This window comes from Orbicella franksi, chromosome 9, assembly GCF_964199315.1.
Source record: "Orbicella franksi chromosome 9, jaOrbFran1.1, whole genome shotgun sequence".
NCBI classification, from domain to species: domain Eukaryota; kingdom Metazoa; phylum Cnidaria; class Anthozoa; order Scleractinia; family Merulinidae; genus Orbicella; species Orbicella franksi.
Window position 1 is genome coordinate 25660903 of NC_138153.1, and position 17840 is coordinate 25678742.

A 17840-nucleotide genomic window follows, 5' to 3' on the forward strand; every position below is an offset into this window, starting at 1 on the left:
TTTTCGGCTCCGGTGTAGAAGACGCAGCATCCTTGGAGACCCAGGGGCTATTAGCCGGGACGAAGCGTTATTGTTGGGCCTAAGTTTACTTCAAGAGCTGAAGAGCACCCTGGGAACTTATTCTTACCGAACCAGTTCCAGCAGTGGTCGAATTCCATCCCGCTGATTAGCCAATAAAATATTTTTCCGGCCAATCAGCGAGGAGGTCCAGCCGGGTAATTCTGTCGCCTTCTTACACAAAGTGGTTTTCTTCATCGATCGACCTGCTTGGCCCGTACAGCGGGAAGATTCTCGTGGAGAGTTCAGAAAAAAAAAGATTCAACGAAGCCGAGGAAGTCGCAAGCCGTAACATGGGGGCTGGTTCGGTAAGAATAAGTTCCCGGGGGTTTTTCAGCTCTTGAGGTAAACTTTCGCCCTAAAATATCGTTTCGTCCCGGCTAGTAGCCCCTGGGTATCCGAGGATGAAGACGCAGTTAATGTAGAACCAAAGAGAACAAAAAGTCAAAAGAACAAGGAAAGCAACGAAGACAATAGATTTGTGGGCCGGGGGATGTTCTTTTGAGACGTGCACTATATCATCTGCACCATGAAGGAGCCACATTTTTGGACCAACTAAAAAAGCTGCTGATAAATTTGTGTTTCTTTTTTTTGTTAAATACAGTAAAGCGGGATGTAATTCTAGCCCATTATTTTCTTTTTATGCAGTAATTCTAATTTGATATTGCTTAGATAAACCGCTAGATTTCATCAGTGCTAAGAGGTAGCGTTTAGTTAACAAAGATAAGAAGTATCTAGTGCTTATATAAAATGTATCATACTTTCATGAGGAGAATTGTTAGTCTCTTGTTGGTTGTGCTATACTGCTTTGAAAATTTGATCTAGCTTCCGAGGCCCTTGATAAATTTTTGCAAGCCAGCCCAGGGAGGGTGATATCGGGGTAAATTTGGAAAAAATTCCTTGGTGCCTCACTTATGAATATTGGAAGATGTACACAGGAAGATGTATTATAAGGGGAGTTTATTGAAAAAGGGGAAGCTTTCTGGAAAGGGAGCTCTTATTTGAGGAAAGGTGCTAAATCGAATCATTATGGTATACAGTAATTACTTAAATCTTTACAGTTAAGGCATTACTGTATTTTGTAATGGTAAAGTAATAAAGTTAACTTAGCGCGCAATCGTTGTCCTTATACTTTGTTCTTGTATTTTTTTCTGGATATACCATTATACCATTTTCCGGATACACCATTATAGTAAGTAATGTATGCACTGCATTGTAACTAATATAAGTAGTTTAAACCTTTGTATTGTAAGTGACGGAATTAATCACATTGAATACGAAGTATTATAAATATTGTAAGTATATCTATTAGTCTTGTGAGTAGCGTAGCTGTGTAAGTATGGCAACTAGTGTGTGCAATAATGCATAATAATTAAAAACAAAATACCATTTGCAAGCGCTATTCTCGATCAATCTTTTTTTATCATAAAAATAGGGCTTTAAAACTGACTGAAAGCACAATTAATACAAGGAGAAAATAACTGATTTTTTCTTTTTCTATCCAAAAACATGCGACCTTTCGGATCAATATTCAAACGTCATCTGATCAAGACTGGTGGTAAAAGATAATCCGTCTCAGTATTCCTGTTGTGAAGTGCCTGTTCCCAGCCGCCTTAATTAAATCCTATACTAAATAAGGAAATGAGAAGATTTGCGTTAACTACGGTTGAACTCTCATCCTCTACTGCGTGAGCGCAGGAACACGACGACTAAAAAGTAAAGCGAGTAAGAACATGCACAATGAACGAACATTTACGATTTCGGGTTATACTAGGGATAATAACAGATTCGCGCGAAAGTTTCCTCACAAAAAAGATCATCGACATGGATCTAATCGCAGTGAAATGTTGTAAGCTATTTGACGTCACGTGGAGACCAATGACTAAAAGTTCTTCATTTCCACGGGATCCCAGGACTGTTTTGTGGTTGCTATATAGACTGTCTGGCTCGTTATGAAGGCTAGAGCTGATACGATGAACTATTTATTAACTTACAGTCGAGGAATGTCAATTATAACATAACTAAAATTAAAGCGCGCGTTCTGATTGGTTAATTCATCGTCTACTATTTGCCCATGGGTGTACGCTGCTGACGTGTGTGCTAATGTGATGTAGCTCAATAAAATTAAGGACTTCTTTTGCTCCAATGTGTCAATATTATGTTACAAAATAAATTGGGCTGCGTCTGTGGTACTTTGCTCCGACGAAGGCCTAATACTCGAAACGCCAGCTTTACAAACTCTCTACGGCGCCAGAGCTGTACACTATTGAATTATGGATGCACTTGGGAGGTTTGCTAAGCACTCAAGAAGCTAGAGTCGGCTATCGCCTCGTGCGACTCTTACGCTTCTTTCGTGCTTAGAAACCTCTCGCGTGCATCCATAACTCAATAGTGTACGCTACAGTGCCGTAGTGAGTTTGTAAAGCTGACGTTTCGAGTGTTAGGCCTTCGTCGGAGCAAAGTGCCACAGACGCAACTCGTGATACCATTGTAGACTTGACAGAAGACTCGACACTCCCTGCCCATTACTCTCAGGGGGTCATGGCAAAAAGTGAAGTGAAGACTCCACACAAACCCTAGGGGTACTTTCATTTAAAGAGGACGGGGGTACTCGTAGGACATTTTGAAAAGAACCCCTAAGAGGTACCAAGATCCTGTTTTTTGTGGGCGTGGCTTGAAATGTTTTTCACCCCTAAGAGGTACCAGTTCTTAAACAACACATTAGCTCGTCTTACTTTTTCCTACTCAATACCCTAAAAGCTCCCGCTGTGAACCTAATAGATACCAAAACCGCTTTTTAACCCCTAAGAGCTACGAAGAGCACCCTCGCGCTTTTTATAGAGGAGTCTCCCCCCGGGATACAAACCTCCCTGCTTTCCATGCAGGTATTATTCTGTTATTACAGCAACCAGTCTGATGCTATAGCTGGTTTTCACATGACGTCACTAAAATTCGAACTAAAAAACTATTGATCTTCCTGAGATTTTACTTAAATGATTTATAAGAGCAGCTGAAAACTAATATTCATACAAATTTTCGCTCCGAATGGATTCTTGGTTTTGTGATACACCACGCTTGAATTTCCAAGCTTTTGCGCGACGCGGCATTTACATGACGGCCTAGAGAGCTGTCATGATGGTTAAAAAAGTGACTTATTTCGGGAAACTTGGCTATCTGAACAGTTCATATCTTAGAAAAAGTATTATTTTAATGTTTTAGAGTTCCTCGAGGGATAAATTCACGCTTTTGTAGCAAAACTCAGTGACAGATGTTTCTGTTGGTTTCCGGCCGCCATGTTGGTGCCCATACGGATGGGCACCAGCATGGCGTCTCCATACAAATCTCTATAAATTTGGGTAAAAAATTTCTCCGCATATCTCGATATGAAAAATTGCTGTGACCAGAATTTTGGCAAGAGCCTTTGCATATTTACCTTCTTTCATTTCCCAGATTCTGGACTTTATCTATTGACCGGTTTTGATTTTGATTTTGATTTTGATCTATTCTGAATTGCGTGACACTGAAAACCAGCAATACAGCATATCATTTCAAGCTCAACCCGATTCTCGTTCTCCTGCAAAGAGTTCACAAAATTTCAAAAATGGCCTCGAATTAAAATATACATTTATTAATTCAAGATGTCACATGTAGTAAGGAATTTGCTGGAAAATGCTTGTGACGTCATAGTAATCAGCCTCGCACAGGACTACATGGAGGTGAAGGAAAAACTTGTCTCCAACGCAGAATCTGTACTGGCAAACTTGACAAGCGAAGCAGTCAAGATGGTAGATATGTTCACGAGCCTGCATGGCCATTTCCAGCGGTGGTATTGTCTTGGAGCAATGTGAACAAATTCCAGTGGCACCAAACAGCCTGTAATGAGGAAAACACAAAGCCGCAGAGAGTTAAAGGACTTAAAGCTAAGCAATAGTAAATAGAAGTAAAACCCACTGGCTGGCCATTGGAAAGCTCGAAATCTGTTGGCTGAACAGACAGCTATAATAGCCCTTTTAAAACTAGAGATGCATAAGCCGTTCAGATAAATTATGTATTTGCTGTTTTATACGACACGGAAAAAGAAAAACGGAAAACGTCCACTAAATTCAAAAGCAAATAGTTTGCTTTGACGTATTTTCCGTCTTCTGCTGTCTATAACCACCCCAATGCATAATTCGTCTCATGTGTGTCTTTGCACGGACGATTATCTATCTTAACCATTTTCTTCTCTAAGTTCGTCTTTCAAGACACGCTAAAGCAGATAGTTTGTCTTGACGTATCATTTGACTAGTTTCTTTAAAACGAGACGCACTAAACAAATTTTGGGTTTTAAGCCTTTAAAAAAACAGATTTTAAACGGACAATACCTTCGGAATGTACGTGGCTTTTTCCGTGATCGTAGCGGTCGGAGCATATTACATGGAGCTTCCATTCGCAATGCTTAATCTGGTAGTCAACCCTTCACCCTATCTTTTTTTTTATTATTTATTTTTGAAAAGTGATCGGCTGATCGCTGTTCCCGGACGTTTTCTAGCCTCTAATTTGAAATGCCCAATCTAAACAAAACTAGGTCAATGGTATTACTAAAAGCAAGAGTAATCAGAGAAAGCGAGCAATCATTATATTGAATGAGGTTTTTATGATATAATGAATAGTCCACGCCGAGGACACTACTGAGGTTTGAAACCTAGTGAAGATAAAGTCTGTTGTGCCGCGAGGGAGAATTGAACCAATAGCTGGTTTTCACATGACGTCACTAACATTCGAACTACAAAACTATTGATCTTCCTGAGATTTTACTTAAATGATGTATGAGAGCAGCTGAAAACTAATACTCATACAAATTTTCGCTCCAAATGGGCTCTTGGTTTTGTGATAAACTACGCTTGAATTTCTAAGCTTTTGCGTGACGCGGCATTTACATGACGGCCTAGAGAGCTGTCATGATGGTTAAAAAAGTGACTTATTTTGGGGAACTTGGCTATCTGAACAGTTCACGTCTTAGAAAAAGTACTATTTTAATGTTTTAGAGTTCGTCGAGGGATAAATTCACGCTTTTGTAGCAAAACTCAGTGACAGATGTTTCTGTTGGTTTCCGGCCGCCATGTTGGTGCCCATACGGATGGGCACCAGCATGGCGTCTCCATACAAATCTCTATAAATTTGGGTAAAAAATTTCTCCGCATATCTCGCATAAGAAAAATTGCTGTGACCAGAATTTTGGGGAGAGTCTTTGCATATTTACCTTCTTCCATTTCCCAGATTCTGGACTTTATCAATTGACCGGTTTTGATTTTTATGTCTAAAATAATTACATTTATTTGTATTTAACTCTGGAGGAAGGGGGAGAGGACTGGTACTAGTTTTCTCTGACATGCGCTCTACGTACTTCATTCGCCATGTGCTTGTGCACAACGTAGCTTCGCTCAACGCAAGTTTCTTTCCAGAGCTCTTCTTTACAATACGTATCTCGATGTTTACACTATGGCTTCTAGAAAGAGCAGCAGGAGAACAAAACCTCCGCTTAAACTGAAAGATTTCGACATCGACGGTTTCATAGCAGAATCAACACCGCAACAGATGAGCGAAGCGGTTGACCGTGAACTGAGTCAGGTCGAATCCATGATAAAAGACCTCTCTCCGACAAAATTTAAAGCAGAGCAGTCCACTGTAGAGCAAGAGAGAGCGGTAGAAGATCTTCGAAACCAGAACTTCAAGCTAGAATTGGACCTCACTCGTACCAAACTCGAGCTGTTGAAGCTACAGCAAGATTCAGCGCAGCCCAGTGCCCCCAAGATGGCGACGACGATCACAACAACGCCTAATGATAATCCTATCACAAAACCAACCTTAAAAAGCCTTCAGCAAGATCCTACCGTTCAATCGGAGCTTAAATCTCTCATGGACTCTTTGGGAGATCCAGTTTTACTGGGTTTAACTGAAGAGGAGCAGGATCCAGCTCAACAGCTGTTAGAGCCCACTATTTCAAGAGGTAAACGTCCCTTACTTATACCTGATTTCATTAGTTCCCTCCCCATCGTTCTGCAGGAGGATAAGGAGACCGTGCTTGGAACCTCTGGTGATGCTAGAATTGTGTTAAAATCCTCTCAAGAAAAGAAGCTATCCCTTGACAAAATTTCATTCCCACAGTGGTCAGCGGCTAACTTTCGCATTATGCATACTCTCATGAAAGATGGGCTTCTTTCGTCCACCCAGGAAATTCTCGATTATATTGTGTATAGTTCAAAAATTTCTGAACTAGCGAAGTGTTACCCTTTGCCAAAAGTGATGCAGTATGATGATTTCTACCGCAAAATGCAATTTGCCACAAGCTGTAAATGGGGATCTGACAGCCAATTCATATCCCATCAAACGCTTCACAGACCAGATCAATCGACTCCCACATCCACACGCCCACCGCTTCGCAAAGCGTCCCGCCCAGTCATAAACCAAGCAACAGGGAAGCAGGTTTGCTTTGAATTCCAACGGCGTGAAGGTTGCCGCTTTGGCTTCTCCTGTAGATATGATCATGTTTGCATCAAACCACAATGTATGGGAACCCACCCACAATGGCAACACCAGTCTGCTACTGCTCAAGACCCCCAATACTGAACCCACACTCAACTGCAGAGATCTCTCCAAATTGTACTTTAACGGCAGAACTAGCAGGAGATATCTCGACCACATTGTTACATGCAGGGGCCGATCCCGCCTTAATGACATGCTGTCCCGCAGAGTGTGGAGAAAGTTTACCTATTAAAGCAGGGGCCTTTTTGGAATCTATGCAGCAGCCCCAAGCAGCCAAGGTCTCCACAGACTTAATTTTTGGGACCTGGGCAGCAGAACTATCAAGTGACCCGGACATGAAATTTATTCTCGATGGTGTTAAAAATGGATTTCAGCTACTCCCTCCTGATTCAACGGTCTCACATGCCTTTACACACAACAATAAATCTGCTCTACGACCTGGAGCTAAAGATCAAATTGAAGCGCAACTGGTTAAGGCTCTTCAAGAAGACCATTTTGCTGTAGCAGACAAGTCCCACATGCCCATAATCGTTAATGGACTTGGGGCTGTACCTAAAAAGGACTCGAATGAATTACGGATGATCATGGATTGCAGCCGACCGTTAATGGCAAATGCCAACTCATACATGGATTTAGAACATTACAAGTATGTTACTGTTGATGATGCAGCAAACCTCTGTCAACCAGGTTGTTGGTTGGCAAAAGTTGACTTAAAACACGCTTACAGAAGTGTTGGTACTCACCCCGACAGCTGGCGAGTTACAGGGATGTCTTGGAGTTTCAAGGACTCTAAACATTCTACCTACCTCTATGATAAGCGACTCCCGTTTGGAGCCAGGGCCTCTCCAATGATTTTTCATCGCCTTACACAATCAGTCTGTCGAATGATGGCCCGAAGAGGGTATACTGTGTTGGCGTACCTGGACGACTTCCTCATTATTGAACCAACTCAGCTTCAGTGCAAAGCAGCTTTTGACATTCTTCTAAACTTACTAGAGTCTCTTGGCTTCACTATCAACTGGACAAAAGTTGTCTTCCCAGCCCAATGTCTGGTTTTTCTGGGAGTTGAAATCGACACTGTTAAGTGTGAACTCCGCCTCCCAGAGGATCGTGTATCTGAGTTGTTATTCGTTCTCAAGGAAACCAGTTCAAAACGTAAATGCTCCAAGCTTCACCTCCAACGACTCATTGGCAAGCTCAATTGGGCAGCACGTGTTGTTCGAGGGGGCCGCACGTTTCTCAGGTGTCTTATCACCTTGGCAAATGCTGTTAAACGCCCGTACCACCGTGTTTATTTAAACCTATGCGCCAGAGCTGACCTCCTGTGGTGGACCTCCCTCTTACCTGCACACAACTGTAAAACATTGTTCCCCTCAGCAACCCCAGAACTCCCTACAGCAGTGCTTACGGATGTTTCCCTGTCTGGTGGGGGGTGCGTATGGGAAACTGACTGGATGTATGTTAACTGGGCCTTAGACTACCCAGCTCTCTGCTCTCTGCACATCAATTACAAGGAGACATTCACAATCATTTTGGCAACCCATCGTTGGGCACCCTTTTGGTCAGGTTATCAGGTGGTCGTCAAGTCGGACAGCCAGGTGGCTGCGGCTATCTTAAACAAAGGTTCAACCTGTTGCCCAGTAATAATGGACTGGATTCGTTCTCTGTTTTGGCTTAAGGAGTATTACAATTTCAGCCTGTTAGTCAAACACATTCCAGGAACAACCAATACCCTAGCAGATAGTGTTTCACGCCTTGACAATGTACACTACTGGCCAACATTCCAGGCATGGCTCTCCGAATCCCCTGTATCATATGATTTAGAATCTCACATGTCTTCGTTGTCTCTTGCACTCCTTAGATACAAAGGATCAGCAGCAACTTGACCGCGAAGTCATCAATTTCTGGCGTCAAGCATATGCCCCTACTACCAAGTCCACCTATATGAGTCAAATGCGCTCATACCTCTCCTTTTGTGTATACTACGGTTACCAGCCTATCCCAGCATCAGTATCAACCCTTAACCGGTACGCAGCCTTCCTAGCAAGATCACTTTCAGCATCCTCCATCCCAGCCTATTTGAATGCAGTTCGCATCCTTCATCTTGAACATGGACTTGCAGACCCAACCAAAAACAATTTTCAGCTGGCAACGATACTTCGGGGAATTAAACGTATAAAAGGTTTATCAGTATCCCAAAAGAAACCAACTACGCCTCAGATCCTGTTAGCCTTCAAGAATCACTTAAACTTAGATGATCCTTTGCATGCAACATTTTGGGCAGTCTGTCTGGTAGCTTTCTTCGGCCTCCTACGTAAAGCTAACTTGCTATGCAGAGGATTAACACATTTCAACCCATCAAAGCATCTGCGTCGAGGAGACATCTTCTTCTTTACAGACTGGGCCATCATTATCAACAGATGGTCAAAAACAATCCAATTTAGTCAGCGCATTTTGACCATACCTTTACCACGCATTGCCCAGCACCCACTCTGCCCTTATACAGCTCTCAAGCATGCTTTCAGCTTAGTACCAGCCTCCTTATCAGGCCCAGCCTTTGTCATCCCAGTTTCAACCAAGGGAGGTCTGGTCCCTCTGACGTATGGAAAGTTTAACTCCCTACTTAAATTATTGGCAACCACGATGAACTTGGATCCATCTAAATTTAGCGGACATAGTTTTCGATCAGGTGGGGCCACTCTGGCCTTTCAAGCTCAAATCCCAGCAGAACTTATCAAACGCTTAGGAGACTGGCAGTCAGATGCTTATAGATCTTATATTCACATCCCAGTTAAAGACAGAATGCAAGCAGTTAGTCGGCTGGCTTCGTTTGTTTAGATTTTCTTCCTTGCTCTGTTTTTCGTCGGGGTTAGGTCGTTCCTCCCTTGGGAAAATTTCTATTAAATGGAAGGGATCACTTCCGAGCCCTTTCCCGTTTACCCCAGACTTTATTGTTGTTATGTTGTTTCTTCGCCTTTCGTTTAGAGAGTTAAGTCTAAAATAATAACATTTATTTGTATTTAACTCTGGAGGAAGGGGGAGGGGACTGGTACTAGTTTTCTCTGACATGCGCTCTACGTACTTCATTCGCCATGTGCTTGTGCACAACGTAGCTTCGCTCCCCCCCCCCCCCCTTCCCCTCCCTTATTATTTGTTGTTATATTCCTTGTACATTTACCTTTTCCAGTTTGGAAAATTTCTATTAAATGGAAGGGATCACTTCCGACCCCTTTCCCGTTTACCCCAGACTTTATTGTTGTTATTTTGTTTCTTCGCCTTTCGTTTAGAGAGTTAATTTGATCTATTTTGAATTGCGTGTCACTGAAAACCAGCAGTCAGATGTTAGAGTTATATACCTCTATCGTATCGGTACGTCGCCCTCGCGCTGTGCGCTCAACGAGATAATCCCGGGAGCCATGCCAGCGTAATCTGTGCATGACAAGATATCCGGGTTTGTTTATGAGTTATAAAAATAGATATATAAAACTAGAATGTATAAGCTGCGACAAGAATGTATAACAGTGATAAACAAGTGCAAACATGGAATGGTTTATACTGATAAGAAACTAGGGAGGCTAATTATAAGGGCTGTAGATTCCACTTTCAAGTATTATCACTTAGCCTGGTTCCTGTTTCAAGTGCAATATTGTCATTCTTATTTCTGATTACCATACATTTGTTATACCGATTAGTATTGTGAGCTGTAAGGTGGTACAGACGCAAGCACTGTATATCAAAACAGTGACTCGCCAAAGTGCCTCTGAAAAGAATTTCAGTTGTAATTATCGATAATTTATAACAAAATAGAGCAAATGTATGAAAATGTCCACACCAACCTCGCTCTGGTGCCATTGTTCAAACGCGCTGAAGTGGAATGCGGGAAAGGTCTCTTAAGTTTTTAAGTTTTTTTTTCAGTAAATAAGAATGACATTTGTGACACTACAAAAAGTAGAGTGGCTCTGTGCATGCGCTATTACAAGCCATAGCTCACAGGTTTCTAAGGGAGGCAGCGCTGATCTCCTCTCTTAAAACGTCCCAATGGTATTTACGTTAAAATTAGGTACACTCACGGAATGGATTTAAGCACGCCAGCGTTCGGTCCAGTTTCCTAAATACAAATTAAAAGCATTTTCCCCACGAAAATTATCCACCATGTTACTTTAGTTTCCCCTCCATGGCAATCAGTTAAGCAATATATTTGAAAACTACTTCAAATTTCAAATTTTCAAAAAATATTTCAAGATTGCAGACTCCAAAACCGGTTTGTCAATAAAGCCCAACCAAAAGTCACTATTGTGGCAGCTAGGTTTGTCATCTATAAAAAAATAATGAGCATTCTTCTTACGTTCCGTTTCAAATGTTGAGTATGGTGTACAAAAAAGGTGAAAGAAAAAAACATAATTAAGATTATCCTACATTGGGAAATGAAATAGTGCCTATGAGATATGGACAATCTTTTTCGTTTAGGTAGTACATGCACAGAATATTAATTTTAAACTTCGTTACTATGTAATATGATCCTTTTCACTTTCAGTGGGCTGATATCAGGAGGATAACATTTTAATATCACTTCTATAAACAAATACGAATGCCTTTTCATTCGTCACATTTCAGTTAGATCGTTCGCGGAAACGCGGCTGTTCTGAGCTATGTTGCGAACGGAGCTTTTCCTATATTCTGCAGTCTTTTTGGCTTTGACGATATCATTTTGCTCCTTGAAGTATTCAACAGGTATCGTTGTATAATTCTTTTTCTAAATTTTGAAATAAATACTTATTCTTGAATCTAATTCAAACCTTTCTTAGAATGTTTCAGAAACTTCCTATCGATTCTCTCAATGAATTGTATTATGCGATTGAAATCAACACAGGTAAAACAAATTCCATAGATGCATTTGGTAAAAGTGTCAGCCGAGGAGTTCACAAAGACATCACCTTTGTCAACTTTAAGGCCCACAAGTTCTCTTACTTAAACATCACAAGTCTTGGTACTGATTACGTCCTCAATGGAACAGAATGCGGTTTTGTATGTGTTAACATACCGTCATGTTTCTCCTATAACCTGGCTGCATTTTCGGACATCGACGGAAGAATCTTATGTGAACTGCTCCCATCTGACAAATACAACAACTCGGACAAGTTCGTCAGCAGCCAATTTTTCCATCACCTCAGTATTGCGGTAAGTAAAGTTCACTGACAGCCTCTTTGAATAAATGCATTCTGGTAAGAATTTTTTCTGAGTTAACTACAATCTTCAAGGTCCAGGGAGAAAACTTTTTATAAAGCAATGTATATTGTCAGTGTTTATGTCAAAAATAGTACAAAACTCGCCCACCATGCAAAGCTCCTACCTTTCTCATTTGTTATGATGTTTTGTTTTTTTTCGTTGTGCAAAGCAAATCCACACAGGAAGATCTCGTCACTAAATATTCTCCTACAAAAAGTGCGCTCGCTTTTAATTTCGCAAAATATCGCCCGTTTAACGGGGAAACGAAAATTGAGATAGAGGACTTAATTGATATCGCGGGGGGAAGATGTTAAATTTTAATTTGGAGGAGCAGGAGCAATATTTTACGAAAGAACGGAGCTTGTTAAAAGGGGTAAAAAAAATATATATGTTATGGAATAATTGACTTGAGGGGCCTAAATTTCATTTACCTGGCAATAACGAATAAAAACAATCCCCAACTAAAGACTCGATATATTCTATTCTCGCACAACAAAAGCTAACAAGCAGGTTAGCTCCCTGTCTTATTCATTTTTCTTGGCGCAATTAAGTTCGGCACAGAAAGATCTTCTCACTTTAATTTTCTGGCAGAGACTGCCACCCATTGATTTTAAAACAAAACTTGCCTTTTATAAATATAGTGGGATATTGAACTTGAAAGCGCTAATTTGGTTCAACCGACAATATTACGAGTGAACATAAGCACCAACTAAAGATTCGAACTGAGAAAGTTAGCTAGACTTTGAAGCACGCAGACAAAAAGCTAACAAGCCTGAGGTTAACTACGCAGCTCATTTATTTTTCATGAAGCGTAAACATCCCTGAAATGTTCACAAGACGATCTCGCCACTTTAAAATCATGGTCAGAATTAGAGGAATTAGGGAATACTTTCACTTTTCTTACTCGGTACTGGTAAAAAAGCGCAACGTCCATGCACTTGTGCTGGGCCACAAGTAACTGTCGAGATCCTCGTAATTTCTCACACACTTATTGTGGAAGAAGACAGAATCATCGCACATCCAGAAAATTCCTGCATGTCCTCTGGATCAGGATAAAACGGCCGACATGTGTTGTTAGTTGTCAGTTTTCTCGGAAATAACCGAACAGTTATCCAGCGAATCTATATTTTCGTGTCCGGTTATTAGCAAACTTTCATTAGGTGGAATATTATTTTGTGTGCGACGGATTACTAATTTCCTGTCAAAATGAAGTTGACAGACCGCTGTCATATTCTTTTTTTAGTGTATACCACACAAGTGAATAATGCTTTCCGCGAGCTCTGATTGGTTAACTCAGAGGTGATTAGCAAGTACTATTTACCTCCGAGCACCCGGCGCGAGAAATTTTAAAATTTCCGAACGCTTGTCACACATAAAATAACGTCCGCAAATTATTCAGTTTGTGTGTTATATACTAAAACAATTATTCACCTCAGTGTCGGTGAAAGTGATGGATATTTAAACCACTATCCACCACTATTCACCTCCACTTTGGTAAATAATTGTTAATTAATATCGATCTAAGTGCATTCACTCCCAGCGGGAAAAGTTTAAACCTTTTTGTTTCCTGCCTTTGGAACTTCTGTATTGATAGAGAGGGTCCGCCGTAGACTCGTTATTCATCATTGGGCTTGACTTAGCTTTGCCGAGCTTAGCTTAGCTTAGCTTACCTTCAATTTGCTAAAAATCAGTTTATCTCTTAGTCTCCATGTATGAGTGGACCGTGCCAGAACGGTGGGACTTGCGTATCATTTTACGAGAAGAACAGCTATGTGTGCCTTTGCGCGAAAGGATACAAAGGAAGTATTTGTCAAACAGGTAAGGCGACGTTAACACTCGCACAATCGATGATCTCGTCAATTAAAATAAACGGGGAAAATCTTGTCAGTTATTTGACTACACCAGAGTTCAGCTTTCTTTTCGTTTTAAACCTTTTGAATCTTTCATGCTATGTAGCAGTTTCATAGAATAACATTATTTTAGGCTTATAAACATCTCAAGGGGAAAAATCCCTTCATAAAAGACAAAATCAACAGCACTAGCACAAACATAGGCCTTGAGGCAAAAAGATTGCACTGTCAGATAGATGCAAAAATTGGTTTCTGGTCTGCTATCATCTCTCGAACAATAATTGACAGAAAATCCGGCTCATTCTTTCGGTGCAACTGATGGCCAGTGGCCATAAGTTTCTCAGCCAGTAAGAAATCACCTGTGTAACAGATATTTTAAAGTGGAGAGCCGTTGCGTGCCCCTGACTGAATTCATGATAATGATGGACAACTTATGAAGATATTTCCTATTTCTGTCAGTATATTAAAACAGACATAACATTCTGAAAGTTTTCAAGTAGTAACTTTCTGGCGCCAATGGTAGTAATCTCCTTTGGTTTTAATATTGTTTAGCATAAGAATGGCTGCCCTGTCTCTTAGTTATTGTGGTCATTTATGGCGGACAGTATAGCAGAGTTATTTTAACTGTTAATTGAAAATGTTTTCGCCGAGTAAATATAGAGCCTGCTGATGTTATTTTTGCTCCTGGCTCCGTCAAATATAACATCAGCTATTGCATTTTTTGTTTCTTTTAATCTTATCCTCTAAAACAGATATCGATGAATGCGCAAGCCATCCATGTAAGAACAAAGGCATCTGCACAGACCGAGCGAACGGATTCAACTGCAGCTGCGCTCCAGGATTTAGTGGAACACAATGTGAAACGGGTAACTGTCAGTGGTGTATTACATGTGCACGAAAAAAATCCAATTTATTTTTCTTCAGATTTTGTGATCATAATAGAGCTCGATACAAGCAGGAGATTAACAAATTATATGGATATCAACTTGACTTTGGGAATTCTGTGGTATCCACCCAAACTATTACGCTAATAAAAAACATGGAAAATAATTAATATAACAATTTGATCTACTTCTCGTATTTCAAATTGTTTTCACAATTGGATAGCGTCCCTGTCTCAAGTTTGTTATGGCTGTTTTGGGCAATTAGTAACATCATAGTAATTTATTTATTGTTACTGTAAATTGCGAATGCCGCGTTCACCGGTTACAAATCGAGCTTGCTGATGTTATTTTTGCTCTTAGCTCCGCAAAATGTAACAACAGCTATAGTATTTTTTGTTCAATTTTATCTTCTGAAACAGATATCGATGACTGCGCAAGTCATCCCTGTAAGAACAACGGCATCTGTACCGACCGAGTGAACGGATTCAACTGCAGCTGTGCACCAGGCTTTAATGGAACACGATGCGAAACCGGTAACCAGAGCCAAAATCAATTATTTTTACTTCATATTGGAGGCTTTATAATCTCTTGTGAATTGTTCCCAAATTAGGCCTTTCAATTTTGTGTCTTCAAACAGATATCTGCATAAGTTGTTCCTGTATGAACAATGGGACCTGCAACTTCAGCGATGCACCAGGCTTTAATGGAACACAAAACGAAACAGGTAACAGCTGAAGATAGCATTACAAACCTTAACGACTCGGAAAAAAGGGAAGGCTGAGATTTTGTACGTTGTGAAATATGGACTGAAGCCCGTGGAGACACCAGCAGATAGCACCAGGAACCTAAATGATTGGTTCTATAAATGTTAAAGGAGCTTAGTCACGGTGTTTTGTCTTTTTTTTTTTTTTTTTTTTCGGCCACGTACAAAATCTCCTTTAAATGGAAGGAAACCAGAAAATAATAGTTTACTAAGACAGAAAAACATCAAAGAGATAATAATAAACAACAAAGGAACAAGGATGGTCAAGGATGGCGAAAATTGACAAGGATTGCAAAAGGCGAATTCGAAAAATTTAGGCTAAACTTTTCAAAATGTGCAAACCGTGACTGAGCTTCTTTAATACCGAATTCCACCAGGATTATGCAGCCTCGGGGGTTAAAAAGGATAAGATTTGCTCTCCACCCTCAAATCATTTATTTTAAAACAGCTTGGCTGTTTTCCTTTGTAGTTCATATTACATTTACAACACGTGGACGTAGTGGAAGGTTCGGAGCTATCCAGAACTTCAAGGTTCCAAAAACCGCTCGCTACCTTATCAGGGCTTGGGGAGCCCTGGGAGGAACACACATGTACAACAATGGATACAAGCCTGGGGATTACTGTGGCGGCAGGGGTGCGTACATTGAGGGCAAGTTCAATCTGACTAAAGGAACAGTGCTGAATATTGTGGTCGGACAGAGAGGAGGAAACTCAGTGGAGGTCAAAGGAGGGCAAACCACCGACAAGACAGCAGCTCAGTTAGGACTGTCCGTAGAGGACAATGCTGGCACGGGAGGAGGGGGAGGGAGTTTTGTTTATACTACAAGTAATGTGCTTTTATTAGCCGCCGGAGGGGGAGGGGGAGCTTCAAGTGGATATAGCGGTGTGGATGGTCAAGAGGGAACAAATGGCACCAGTAGTGTGGGGAAAGTTTCATCCCAAGTTCGGAATGGAGGTACTGGGGGGCAGCCAGGTAAATGCAACAATGCAAGCGCTAGTTACCATGGGGGAGTAGGTGCGGGTTGGTATGCTCAGGGGTGTGCCAGGGCAGGGAAAGAACATGGAGAGAGAGGCGGGTCACGTGGTCAAGGCTGGACTGGAGGTCGAGCCGGCAGCATGAACAGCGGGTACAACGGGGGACCAGTCCCAGGAGCAGTGGGAGGGTTTGGTGGTGGGGGAGGGGGGTCAGAGGATAGTGGAGCATCAGGTGGTGGTGGAGGGTACTCTGGGGGAGGCAGTGGTACCCATGCAAGCCAAGCAGGAGGGGGAGGGGGTTCCTATTGTGGTGGTCAGGGTTGTTCTGGTGTAACTGGAGGGAATTGCAATAATATTGGACTTGTGAAAATTGTTGAGTTGGCTGCCTAGTAAGAAAAACATGTTTTCCTCGTCGCAAACCAGATTGGAAAAAAAAAAAAAAAAACAGCTCTCTTGATTCCAAATTCTTAACTTTGAAGTGATTTGTGTTAAGTGGCAAGTATACTAGTAATTTTCTCTGGCCATTCAATAACTCTCCCCTCGATAGCGAAACACATTAGCGAAACTATTCTTTTTGACTTTTTGTCTTTACCACAGGTTTCGCGTTTTCTCTTTTAAGTGGTTTAGTCTGTATGCCAAGCGTTCTTTTTGCCAAACTTGTGGCCAATAATTTACATGGTAACAGAGTAAGTCATGCAATAAATATGGGTTAGGCTTTCTACTTGAGATAAGATTCGAGCAGCGCGAATCGGGAGTCTGTCGGACTTTTTAGCGAAGAGGAAATAAAAAGAGATTAAACAAACAACTTTTATATTAGAAATGTCCACAGTACATAATTGTATATTGAACACTCCAATGCCTGTGCAACAAAAAGCAGTTAAATCAATTTAGAAATGTTAATTTTTCTGGGAACATTGTTTAAAAAAATCGAAAAAACAATGAAATGTTCAAAGAAAATTGATATCATTTTGGGATTTGCAAAGGACGCAATTTAGGATATACCGTTTTCAGGTTTTTGATTTTTAAAACTAGACTGTTTCCTTTAGCTATATTTGCCTCAGCTTAGGGTCAATTCGTTTCAACAGTGGAAACGTTCGTTGATATTACAATACAGGTGAGAAACCAGAGTATGCTTTCTAACATTTTCGGCTCTGGTGTAGAAGACGCAGTTAATGCAAAGCAGTTGAGAACAAAAAGATAAAAAGAACAAGGAAAACAACGAAGACAATAGATATGTGGGCCGGGGGCGTATTCTTTTGTGACATGTACTGTATCTTCTACACCATGAAGGAGTCACATTTTTGGACCAACTAAAAAAGCTGCTGATAATTTTGTGTTTTTGTTGTTATAGATAGTAAAGCAGTAAGGCGGGATGTGATTCTAGCCCATTATTTTCTTTTTATGCAGTAATTCTAATTTGATATTGCTTGGATAAACCGGTAGATTTCATCAGTGCTAAGAGGTAGCGGTTAGTTAACAAGGATAAGAAGTATCTAGTGATTATATAACATGTATCATACTTTCATGAGGAGAATTGTTAGTGTCCTGTAGATAGTGCTA

At 40.9% G+C, this 17840-nt stretch overlaps 2 protein-coding genes across 2 annotated transcripts; both read left to right on the forward strand.

Annotated features, from left to right (window-relative positions):
* The first annotated feature begins 4770 nt into the window (after nt 1–4770).
* On the forward strand, nt 4771–9705 carry LOC145497467 (integrase/recombinase xerD homolog). Its single transcript, XM_081477267.1, has 2 exons — nt 4771–6046; nt 8444–9705. The coding sequence occupies exons 1-2, from the start codon at nt 5539–5541 to the stop codon at nt 9418–9420; spliced, it is 1485 nt and encodes a 494-aa protein (XP_081333393.1). The 5' UTR covers nt 4771–5538; the 3' UTR covers nt 9421–9705.
* A 1683-nt stretch (nt 9706–11388) lies between these two features.
* Nucleotides 11389–16827, forward strand: LOC145497055 (uncharacterized). The gene is made up of 6 exons (XM_081476848.1): nt 11389–11760; nt 13512–13626; nt 14411–14524; nt 14962–15075; nt 15180–15266; nt 15775–16827. Exons 1-6 carry the CDS (start codon nt 11389–11391, stop codon nt 16668–16670), a joined length of 1698 nt encoding a protein of 565 aa, XP_081332974.1. The 3' UTR covers nt 16671–16827.
* Nucleotides 16828–17840: the final 1013 nt, after the last annotated feature.

Bases quoted from the DNA above. Each gene is read 5' to 3' on its own strand.
- LOC145497467 (XM_081477267.1), top strand. From the start codon at position 5,539: ATGGCTTCTAGAAAGAGCAGCAGGAGAACAAAACCTCCGCTTAAACTG. The intron at 6,047-8,443 runs GTAAACGTCCCT...TGCACTCCTTAG, and splicing joins AGAGCCCACTATTTCAAGAG to ATACAAAGGATCAGCAGCAA.
- LOC145497055 (XM_081476848.1), top strand. From the start codon at position 11,389: ATGTTTCAGAAACTTCCTATCGATTCTCTCAATGAATTGTATTATGCG. The intron at 13,627-14,410 runs GTAAGGCGACGT...CCTCTAAAACAG, and splicing joins AGGAAGTATTTGTCAAACAG to ATATCGATGAATGCGCAAGC. The intron at 15,267-15,774 runs GTAACAGCTGAA...TTTCCTTTGTAG, and splicing joins TGGAACACAAAACGAAACAG to TTCATATTACATTTACAACA.